Source organism: Schistocerca americana, chromosome 4 (assembly GCF_021461395.2).
Source record: "Schistocerca americana isolate TAMUIC-IGC-003095 chromosome 4, iqSchAmer2.1, whole genome shotgun sequence".
Taxonomy (NCBI): domain Eukaryota; kingdom Metazoa; phylum Arthropoda; class Insecta; order Orthoptera; family Acrididae; genus Schistocerca; species Schistocerca americana.
In genome coordinates this window covers 667,457,906-667,470,016 of record NC_060122.1, presented here as the reverse complement: position 1 = coordinate 667,470,016, position 12,111 = coordinate 667,457,906, and the positions used below count along the sequence as shown (strand labels likewise).

At 38.1% G+C, this 12,111-nt stretch overlaps 1 protein-coding gene across 3 annotated transcripts in view; it reads right to left on the bottom strand.

The window, feature by feature from the left end:
- Positions 1–317: 317 nt before the first annotated feature.
- Positions 318–12,111, bottom strand: part of LOC124612937 (synaptonemal complex protein 1-like) — a 500,344-nt gene continuing 488,550 nt past the window's right edge. For all 3 annotated transcript variants that reach the window (XM_047141436.1, XM_047141437.1, XM_047141438.1), the window contains one exon: positions 318–451. In XM_047141436.1, coding sequence (XP_046997392.1) covers positions 448–451 — 4 coding nt within the window. In that variant the 3' untranslated portion in view covers positions 318–447. The remainder of the gene's footprint in view (positions 452–12,111) is intronic.

The following is a 12,111-nucleotide window of genomic DNA, read 5'->3' as shown; positions in this document are numbered from 1 at the left end:
AGTACTTGTAAAAAATCAGAACTGCTCACATCACTCTATAGAGCATGTACTGTTCTTCAATAATGGGGTACATGGGAGTCCCTCAAGCAATATGTATAAGTTATTGTTGTTATTCCACTGTCAAGTACCTGCACGTGAGCTAGTACATAACATGGGATGTTGAGAAGTGGTTCTACTTGAAACATGCAAGTCTTTTATTCTTACAACTAGGACTTACCTGTAACCCTCTCCCTACAGGCCACATGACTGAAATACGAAACACCAGAAGTAAAATAATACTGACCTGGCTTACTAGGTTTTTACTCTTTTCTTGTAGTATGTCTTTCATTTTATACAGAGATTCAGTTTGCACAAGATAACATTTTAAAGTTTCATTTGCAAATCCATATGCTTTCTTTGAGTGCTGCACACTGTTCTTCTCTTTGTTTAGAGCTAGTTGCAGAGAACCTACCTGTTAAATAAATCTTAAATTAATTTAACTCTGATTTGTGTATGAGTGCACATGATGTTCTTTCATGCTAACAAAATAACAAAAGTAAAAGAACCTATACAAAAGACTCAATGTTGACAATTAATATAATGCATAGTGATGCCAAAGGAACACAAGATTTCAAATGCTTAACAGAGATTCCCATCCCAAACACCAATGAGAGGGTAGTCAGAGGAAGAGCAACACACATAAAAACAACATTCAGACTGTGCAGAACCCAAGAGATACAACTTCCAGAAAAGCATTCTAAGAAGTAGAGGGAGAGAGAAGAAAAAAATCTAAGGAAGATCCTGAGGCCAAAAATAGTAACTGCAGGTGAGTTTACATTTCACCTGAGGTCAGTCAAGGAATTATATAAGGAATCTGAAAATATCTAAGCAATAATGAAGAAAAGTTGTGAAAAAGGTATTGACTTACCAGGAGAACAGAAAGACATAAGCCCATTGGTGAGAGAATTACATCAGAAAATAGAGAAGTGCAAAGGCACTAGATAACATATAGGAAACAGACAAAGGTTGAAAGCAAAAATACCATGAGTGGTGGATTCATCCAATGACAAAGCAAGTAGAAAATGAAAAATATTCTTGGAGAAGGAACAAACAAAGTGAGTCAGAAAAGAAGGAACACAAGGTCTGTTCAAAAAATTCTGGAACATTCTTAATTTCATGGCAATGGTGTGTTGGAGTGAAATGCAGTTGGCTCCCCTGCACATGCCTGTGTTTAATGTGTAACTGCTGAAAGTTTCATTGTTCTATGTCTGTTAGTTATTGTTCAGTGCTGTATTGAGTAGAATGAAGGGTCACACAGATTGTGAATTTTGAGATGGCAGACTTAGAAGAGCAATGTGTCTGCATTACAGAGATACCAAACAATGAAGGAAGCCTATGCTGCTGAGTGCTTAAGCCATAGTTGGTGACACAAATGGTCCATACAGTTTAAAAATGGGCAGTCAGAAGTTAATGATGACCCACATTCAGGATGCTCTTTGACCTCTACCAACAATGCTCATGTCAAGAATATCAACAAAACTGTGCATGCCAATCAAAGACTAACTGTCCAAGAGGTTGCAGAAATGAGAATGAAATGTTCCTTAAGAGAATCATAATTAGTGATGAGACATGGGTCTACAGTTATGATGTTGAGACCAAGGTTCAATCATCACAGAGGGCCAGGGAAGTTTCTCCAAGACCTAAAAAAGCTCTTTAGGGTGGGTCAAATTTCAAAGCCATACTGATAGGTTTCTTTGACACTGAAGGATTATTTTATCATGAATTCATGGCACAGGGAAAAACTGTTAATCAATGGTACTACTGGGATGTGTTGCAACACCTGTGAGAAAATGTGAGACAGAAATGGCTCTAAGTGTCATGAGACAATTTATGACTCTTGCATCACAGTAGTGGACCTGCACACTAATCACTGTTGATGTATGACTATTGCACAAAAATATCAAATTTCTGTGCTGTCTCATCTGCTTCAACCTTCAAATAAATAAATAGAAATGGAAGCTGTTCATGCAACTGGGTCCCAGATATGAAATTACATTTTTCACCTGTACAGATGATATACAGAACTTGCCTTTTAACAATTAACCATAAGACATTAAATACATGTAAATTATAGATTTTTGAAGATTTTGTTAATTATTGTAAGCAGTTTTCAGCTTATGTGGTGAAAGCTATGATTATGAAAATTACAGTACACAAAATAACACATTTGCTTTTATACTATAGTCTTTGATGATGATATTACTTTATTAATTCATTGAAGAAAACTGTAAAATTATGAGACAGAATCACTTGCCAGCTCTTAGTTTCAGGAGGTGAAGTTTTAGTACTACCCACAAACATTTAAAAGTACACGAAACTTCAATAGTTCTTCTCTCATCTGCTTCATCATGTGGAATGCCATTCCTTGTTTATATTGTCATCCACAAATACTGAACTACTTGTTCCAAAAGTTAAAATAATAGTTTTTTGAATTTTTACACACATCTATCAGAAATATTAAAACTTTTGACTACTGAAGGTTTGAAATCGTCAGAAATTCTGCCATAATTTTATAGTTTCCTCTATGTTAATTTTCCTTTTGATACACAGATCCATTCGTGCAATCTTAATTTTCTATAAATTCCAACAAGAAATGAAACCTTCAAGTATGTGTAACATATTGAGGTACACATCAACAAAGGGCAAGTAAACTATAGAAGTGCAAAATGTATATTGTGTTAATGATAACATACCACTTTACTGCATAAATGATATTGGTCCTTAGACTGGCTAAATTTAAAAATAAACTGAAAATATAGTTGCTACTTTGGACAAACTAGCTGCTTTCTTAGCTATATTAAATAGCTTCTGTTTATTCCTATTGGTAGCTTAATATTTACTAAACTATATTATCAATATAATGAAACTGATAGATAGCTACTTACCATAAAGATGACATGCTGAGTTGCAGACAGGCACAACAAAATGATTGATAGACATTTAGCATTTGGCCAAAACCTTTTTCTTAAAGAAAACACACATTCATACAACAAAGCACACCTCACATTCAGATGACTGCTATCGCCAGCAGCTCAGACTAGAATCACCTGTCACACTGAACAAAAGTAATGTGCTGGAGTGGGGCAGGGAAGGGAGAGGGATAACAGGGTATATGGGAGCGGGAGGGAGGGGGGTGGGGGGGGGGGGGGAAGAGAAAAGTGATTTCTGACAGAGAGAACAGGGAGTAAAAGGCAATAGGGCAAGGCTTCCAGTCCTAGTGTTGGGAGGCTGTGGGGGAGGGTGTGGGTGAGGGGAAAATGGTTATCAGAAAATGACAATGGCAGATGAAGGAGAAAAAGGCCAGTGGGTGCATTAGCAGAGAGCAACACATAATGAATGTGATGGGATGTGAAACTGGGAGGAGGTACAGGGCAGAGGTGGCAAAAATTGTTGTGTGGAGAGTGTGGGAACAGTAGGCTACCACATGTTGAGGCCAGGAGAATTTAGGAAATGAGAATGTATTGTAAAGATTACTCCCATCTACACAGATCAGAAAAACTGATAATGTTCGTGGTTAGACATGTCTTTTGATACCTGCCATCCCTTTCACCCCAAAAAATCCCTCTCAGGCAGCCTGGCCACCTGGAGACATTATATCTGCAGTGGCAAGAACTGCTTTGCCCGTATGCTCAAGGTTTCACTAATGACTCCACAGACACAGTCATCCAATACAACCTTGGACTAGAACAGCTGAATCACATCCTTTGTCAGGGCACTGATTATCTGTCATCATGCCCTGAAATGAAAGAAATCCTACCCAAGAGACATGCCATCCCTCCTAAAGTGATGTTCCATTACCCACCCAATCTCCACAACATCCTAGTCCATCCCTACGCCACACTCAGTCCCAGCCCCATGCTACAGGTATCATTTCCCTGTAGAAGACCCAGGGGCAAGACCTAACCAGTACACCTAGCCAGCACTTTCTGTTCCAGTCCTGTCACTGGCTTATCCTACCCCATCAAAGGCTGAACCATATGTGAAAACAGCCATATCATATACCATCTCTGGCACAATCATTGCATTTTGGTATGACAATCAGTCAGTTGTCCACCTGGACCTCCCTGTGGCACAATATGCAGCTGAACATAACATGGTTGATTTCAATGGCTGCTGCACTACATAAGTCATATCCCCTTCACAACCAATTTTTCTGAGTTGTGTAGATGGGAGTTACAACACATTCTCTGCTCTTGAAATTGCCCCAGCCTCAACCTACAGTAACCTACTATTCCCATACCCTCAACTCAACAATTTCTGCCACCTCTGTCCTATACCTCCTTCCAATTCACATCCCATCACACTCATTGTGCACCATCCACAGCTAATGCACTCACCAGGCTTTTTCCCTTTTCTCCCCCTCTCCTTTCCTACTACCCATCTCCCCCACCCTTCTCCTCTCACCCACTGCCACCCAACACAGCACCTGGCAGCCTTGTCCTGCCAAAATCTGATCACTGCATGCTCTGTCAGACAGCACTCTTTTTTTGGCAGGAAGCTAAATGTGTAACAGTATTTTTGTTGTGCCTGTCTGCAGCTCAGTGTGTCATGATTACAGTGAGTAGCAATCCATCCTTTTCATCACATTGTTGATATTCCTAGCTTGACTTTCTATTATTTGACTGTAATGATATTACTGAAAAAGCAAAAAAGTGGTTACCTACATTTGTAAAAACTGAGACATATTTACAGTGCATTAGTGTTTTTCACGCATCTTTACAATGAGCACTGCTACTTGCTATGTAATTAGTTAAAGAGACAGATGAAGCATGGATTGAATAGAGACTTGTACTTACTCCATGTATGGGACTCACTAGAGGTGAGACATGTTAATAATTTGTGATGGTTATTAAACCAACCAAGATATAAATGTATATTAAAACAGTCTAATGCTTGATGACTCAGTTGGCTTAACAAAGTTTAAATGTTTATACAAGAAATGGTATAGTGGTTTCCTGTTGAAGTGAAAATATATCATGATTGAACTGAAAGTATTCTACGAGTACCCAATTATTTCAAAAGTAGACCCTTTTAAATTCCTATAACCAGCAATAGTATTCAGAGAAGAAGCTTTTGGGAGATTGATGTAGCTGATTATCCAGGAAGGGGATCGGCTAGACCAGTCACATAAGAGGGAGGTGTGAATTGTGAATGCAATACAGTTTCACACTGCTTCTGGTGTCATCAAAACATTAGAACGTGGCAACCTGAGTGACAGGACTTGAAGAAAACAGGAATTTTAAGATGGAAATGGGAAGAAGATATTTTGAGTTGCCATAGCAACCAGGCATAACAAGATACGAGAACTGTTTTGAGTAACTGGATAAGTCCAAGAAACCAAATGGAATAAAGTTGCAAATGCAACACAGTGAAAGACTTAAGAAAGTAATAATGTCAAAGGAATGGAGAACAGACCTTAACATTTTAGACTAAGAAGAGTTACGCTGAGAATACTTCAACTAAGAAGATATGGTGTGGACAGTACACAGCTCTCACACACATCGCAACTGATGCTGATGCAGTAACCAGCTTTACATCCACTGACGCTGGTGCCAGTGCTGCTCACCAGAGCTGACTCCACATCTGCTTGCTGATGCCAAAACCAATGTTCAATGCCGTCGGTGCCAGTGCTGTTCACCAGTGCTGAATACACATCCACTCTCCAATGCAGCTAGGACTCTACATCGGGTGAGCTTAAAACAACATTGTTTGAGTATAAAGTTGAATGAACTGTTGAAATAGACTGCAAAATTGTAGTCCTTATAAGTAGAGTAGAATTTTTTTAATGCTCACAAGGTCAAAAATGTGTAAAGTTATGGATAAAAAAACAGCAACTAGGAGAAACTTCAGAACCAGCCATGGCTATTAAAGTGAGTAGGGAAATGCAGGACTGGTCTGAATTAGTGAATTTAATCAAAGCTCAGAATGCCCAAATTACTACTTTAAGTAAAAATTTAGAAGCACAAAGGGCAGTTTTAAATGCTCAAAGTCTTAAGTTGGATTCAGTGAATAATCAGTTCAATGCTAAGTTGGATGACCGGAAGGCAGATTCAGTAACTATTAAGTGAAAAGCTAGAAGCACAGAGTGAGGTTTTAAATTCTAAATTCGAGGCCTTAAATGATAAAGTTGAGAATATGAAGTTAAATGTAAAGAATGAATTAAGTAATTCTTTGACTATCCAGATGAATCAAATGTTTACTGGCCTTTGTCAAAAGCAGAATCATCAATTTCAGATTTTGACACAGAATTTAGCATTTGATATTGAAGATAAATGTAATAATGTACAATCTGAATTTAGTGAGAAGTTAGGATCCTTTCAAAGTATATATAATGTTACATTTGATGCAGTAAAGCAGAGATTACACACTTTAAAGGAAAGTGTTGAGAAACAGCACAAGCTAATTCCTATAGTCCAATTGCAGATTACAGGTGTCAGTACACAAGTTGTCAGTTCATGAATAAATAATGTAGGATGGAATTTCAAAGAGAATACATCCAGCTTTGATATTACAAGTGTATGTAGCTTGGAGGAACCATTTGAAAAAATGATAGATCAAGGAGTTGCCACAAGAGTAACCTCCACAAACTTTTTGACTATTGCTTCTTAAAAATTTAATAATACCAGTAAGGTTATAGGCAACTTGTGGAAAGGATTCAAATTTATCCAGGATAGAGTAGAAAACAGAATAACTTTACCTGATGTTGTGTTACGTAGTAAAGTGGTGATTGTTTTGCCGTGTGGAGACTTTCACAAAAAATTTAATGAGAAGTACTGGTTTGCACTTGCTCAAGTGAAGTTAATATCAGATCCATGGGATCTGGGCAGAGTCACATTTATCTCCCAGGGACATTAACGTTCTGTGTTAACGGGCAGAGTAACGACTGCCGGATCCCTAGTTGTTTTCAGTGTTTCTTCTGTCATAAGACTTTCCTGCACCAAATTCCCCCAACTTCTTGCACTATTCCCCTATTCTTACACTATCCCATTATCCCTCAATTACAGTTTAACAGAGAAACATACCAATGAGGAACTGTGATTATGTCACCCAAAACTGCTCCTGGTATGTGACTGAGTCATCCTCAGTTGTTAGAGGATTGTGCCCACTAAGTATTTGGAATGAGTTGTCCTTGGTTGTTAGAGGATTGTGCCCACTAAGTATTTGGATTAAGTCATCTTCAGTGGTTAGAGAGTAGAGAGTTGTGCCCACTAGGAAATTTTATAGCATCGTCCTCGGTTATTCCAGGGGTGCCCGTGCCTGTCTTCATGACTTGTCCCATGTTATCCCAACTTATTTTGACTTGCTAGGTGGCAACATGAGATGGAAATAGGTGCGCATATTACCCCTGAGGTAAGATAGACTAAATCTGCCTAGCTAGCCAGTCTCTCCTGCTCTCCATGTATAGTTAGGTCATATTTTTGCCTAGCCAGCCAGTCTGTCCCACCATCCACATATAGTTAGATCTTATTTTTACCTAACCTATTCTTTGAAGGTAATCTCTTCTCCAGTTTGCCTTGAAAACCTGTGTGTAGAGGTCTAAATGGAATCCACATCATTAATGGAGTATGTTCTATCGATATGAGATGTTGTTATAACTACTCTAACAATGAATTTTTTGAAAGCTGTCTGGTAAACCCTTATTTTGCCACATCTTTCTGGCTAGACAGGGAGAACCATAGTTATCACATAAATTTTAAAATAATTTCAGTACTCATGAGATTACTAGTTTCATACTGAAGGTAATATGTTCAAGTAAAAGTTAAAATTTATACTTTTTGGAGCATATTCATTTTGATAAACTCAATAAGATATTAAGTTCATACGAGATATAATATTGTGTGAATAATTAAATAATGGTGATAATAGGATACATAATTTTGTACTTAATACTGAAGATTTTTTACCTTTTATGAGGTGTAATTTAGATGGGAGGGTTTGTATTGATTTTGAAAGGGGTGGGTAGTGTAGGTACAAGTATGACTAACACTAAACACACATCACAACTTTAAAACACCCCTTGCAAACAAGTGTGACTGATTATTCACCATTTGCCATTCCATAGGTGTTGCTAAGATTTTCTTCAGGGACTTCAAGGGTGAAGGTGAAAATGTCCTTTCTGTAAGAGATAATTAACACCATACCTCCTCCGGCTTCTCACTCAAGTATTGGAGAAGTAGGGAGCCTGGGGAAGGGGGGGTGGGAAGGGTTTCCTGTCTTTGGGGCTATCTTCTTTCACTTCTTTGCAACCATTTCTACTTTTTCCTTTCTTACTTCTCATTTGAGTATCCATCTATGTTTCCCTCTTTCCATATTCAACTACTTCTATCACAGAAGTTCTTCCTAATTTCCGTGGTTTCCAATAACCTGCAACTTATTTCGTATAAGTAGGCCAAAGAATCAGGCTACACAAACACACTTACGCATACACATGAAAAAATACAAGTAGACAAACAATGAAATTACACATCAAAAGGGGAGAACCGTCAAGTGTTGTAAGGGGAAAGGAAGGTGTACATCAAGACAGGATGCACATATTCTCATTTACTGTGATGGTTCTACATTGCACACATGGTTGTATAGAATCACTTTAGGGAAATAGGCACACATTGCCATTTACTGTAATGGTTCTACATTGCCTATATACAATTTACAAGACACACACACATAGGTATGTGAACAATGATGATTCAATATCACACATATGCATAAGTGTAGAAGAACGATGATAACTGAAATAAATATGTAAAACTAGAATGATTCCACATCAAGTATGCATAAGAAGGATGCGTAAGGAGAGAGGACATAGGCCAGAGAGGAAAGCATCACAGAAAGTGAGCCTAAAAAGTATTCTGATGACTAGTAGGATAGTGGGACTCATAGCATAAGTAAAATATATTGAATAATGTATGTAGGCATGGTGTATGCTGGAAGGGTAGGAGTTGATGAGTAAAGGAGGACTCTAGGGTATGAAATGAAGTATTAAAAAGTGAGTGTGAAGTAGATTTTTAATTTTTCCAGAGAATATTTAATTATAGTGTAAATAATTATGTATACTAGACCAATGAACCATGAGGCCTACTCAGGTAGAAAAAGGGGAGGGGGGGGGGAGGTGCACCCATAATGAGTACCTTGGTACAAAGGACAACAAAAATGAGCAGGAAGCTTTAAATATTCAGCAAACTAGATAAAGAGGTGGCAGTGTCATATCTCATGAAGGAATTCAAAATATTTACTACTGGGCAGAAGCATATAGAGGAACTATGGTTCAAGTTTAGACTTAGCAAACACTGGATAGATATGTACCTATAAAATAGTTCACCATGACTGTGAAATAACAGGAATAAAACAGTTCATCATGGGTGTGAAACAGAAGAAGTAAAACAAAGCATAGTGTTGAGATGTGCTAAATGAAATGTGTTTGTATGCCAAAAGGGCACTGTGTGATGTGTTTAATAACAGACACTTACAAAAGACTTTATCAGAAAAACTCAAGAAATTCTTGCCACATGAAAATGCTATCTGTGGTACCAAAGTAAGTGTTTATAACACTCATGAATGACACAGTAACTGAACACTACATTCAATTGTCCCTTTACAAGGAAGAATCCATGAGTACTGTCCCAGTTTAATCTTGTTCCACTGCAAAGTCCAAAGCATTCCAAAAAAGCAGTTGAGTTCATAAATGACTAGGTACAGAAATCTGGCTAAAATTGGAAATTGACAAAACTGAGATTTTTACAGTAAATCTAAGTGTACATTGAAAGGATAGGTATTAGTTGTGCCATTCATTGAAATTTAGGTTGAACTGCTGGATGTCAGTAACTTGCTGAAACAGTATATCAGTGCAGGGTCTTCAGGCCATCCTCAGGTGCATACCTGTGAAAGACCCCTGAGCTCCCCTACTTAATGCCTCACTCACACATGTATGGTGTACCCAGATGTCATTGCACATGTGTTGTTGGAGCACCATCTGTGGTGAAAGCTTGCCCCATTGATATCTGATCAATCATCTTCACATGATAAAATCACTGAATGATATGGGCTCTGTAGAGGATGAAGTTTTTCTATGACAGGACACCAAGCAGTATCTAATTGGAAACCATGTCCCAACTGATAAGAGCCTCAGTCATTTTTCCATTGATTCACTGATAATGGAGTTCCAAAAGTTTGAAGTATGGACCACAATTTTTGTTTCATCATGTTTCAGTGGACAACCAGAAGAAATACAGTAATTTGTGATAGTGACTTTGATGCTTGGAGGAGGTGAGTATGTTGCTCGTTCAAATGGCTCTGAGCACTATGGGACTTAACTTCTGAGGTCATCAGTCCCCTTAGAACTACTTAAACCTAACCAACCTAAGAACATCACACACATTCATGCCTAAGGCAGGATTCAAACCTGTGACCGTAGCGATCGCACAGTTCCAGACTGTAGCACCTAGAATCGCTCAGCCACGGCCACCCTGGCTGGCAGTATGTCGCTGGTGTTCCATTATGTTATCTTGAACATTGCACCTTTTTTGCTCTAAATTTTATTCACTGAATTCACATAAAATCTTATAAACTCCTGCCCTGTGCAGCTCTACATCATCTTTGACTGCTCCCAGAAGTGCCTATCTTTTTGACGGAGGAGAAAAGATAACTTCAACCTTGTTTTTTCTTAGTTCTTAGTCTATTTTCACAGATACATGTACAATATATGGCAGATAGGCTATCATTTTGAAAGGTTCATCCTCTTTCTTGTTGTGTGAGTGCAAAGGGGAGGGGGGGGGGGGGGGGGCTAGGGGCCTATGGGAGCTATAGCCCTCCCCATGGAGTATCGTATTAAACTGGATAAAATGACTTCAGAAATCAGCGAATATATTACTCCAACAGATTCAATCTTTTTTTATATATAATAATGCAGCAATATAGTTTGCAATGCACTCCAAACACATTTTAACATAAGAATAAGAGTGGAAAAAATAGCTTACTACATAACCAATAAATATCATTTAACTTAAAATTGGCATATTATTATTTATTAATACACATTTTTTACCCTGAACTCCAAAACAGTTACCAAAAACTACTTTAAGCAACACCAAATTTTACCATTTTGTCAGAAGAGGACCCCAACTCACCTTTTGTTGAGCCATATTCCATTCCCCCAAACCCCCTCCCTCTCCTCCCTCCCCCCATCCCCCCCACCCCCCCTTGACTGACTTGTAGAATTGCCCCTGAATGCTGTTATATCAAACCCAAACCTGTTGCTGATGATATGTAGCATGTTCACCTGAGGCACTTTTGTGAAATGAGTAACAGCTTCAAAACTGATCAATAATCATTGCTTTCCAATTTAAGTGATTTAAGATTACTCATAAAATGAGTATAATTTTTCATATTATGTGAATATTTGCTTATAATGTTCAGATATGTAGAACAGTGTACTTCACAAAACGAAAAATTATAGTATCCTATAACATCAATAAGTTGCTGTTGGAATCAGTCAACTCATACAAATAACTGGGTGTAATGCTTTTCAGGGATAGGAAATAGAATGATCACATAGGCTCAGTCAGGGATAAAGCAGGTGCCAGATTTTAGTTTATTGATGTAGTACTGGGGAAATGTAATCACATAGATAGCTGACAAATCATTCATGCAACCCATCCCAGAATATTGATAAAGTGTATGGGACCCATACCAAATAGAATAACATGGGATATTGAATGTATACAGAGCAAAGCAGCACCAATGGTCATAAGTCTGTCTGATCCATGGTAGAGTGTCACAGAGATTCTGAAGAAACTGAACTGGCAGACTCTTGCAGATAGATGTAAACCATCCTGAGAAAACCTACTCACAAAGTTTCAAGAACAGGCTTCAAATGATGACTATAAGAAATACTGCAGTGCTCTATGTATCACTCGCAAAAGGATTGTGGGGACAAGATTAGGTTAATTACATCACACACAGAGGCACTTAAACAATCGTTCTTACCACACACCATACCTGAATGGAATGGGAAAAAATCTTAGTAATTGGTACACTGAGATGTACCTTATGCCATGCACCTCATACTGTTTTGCA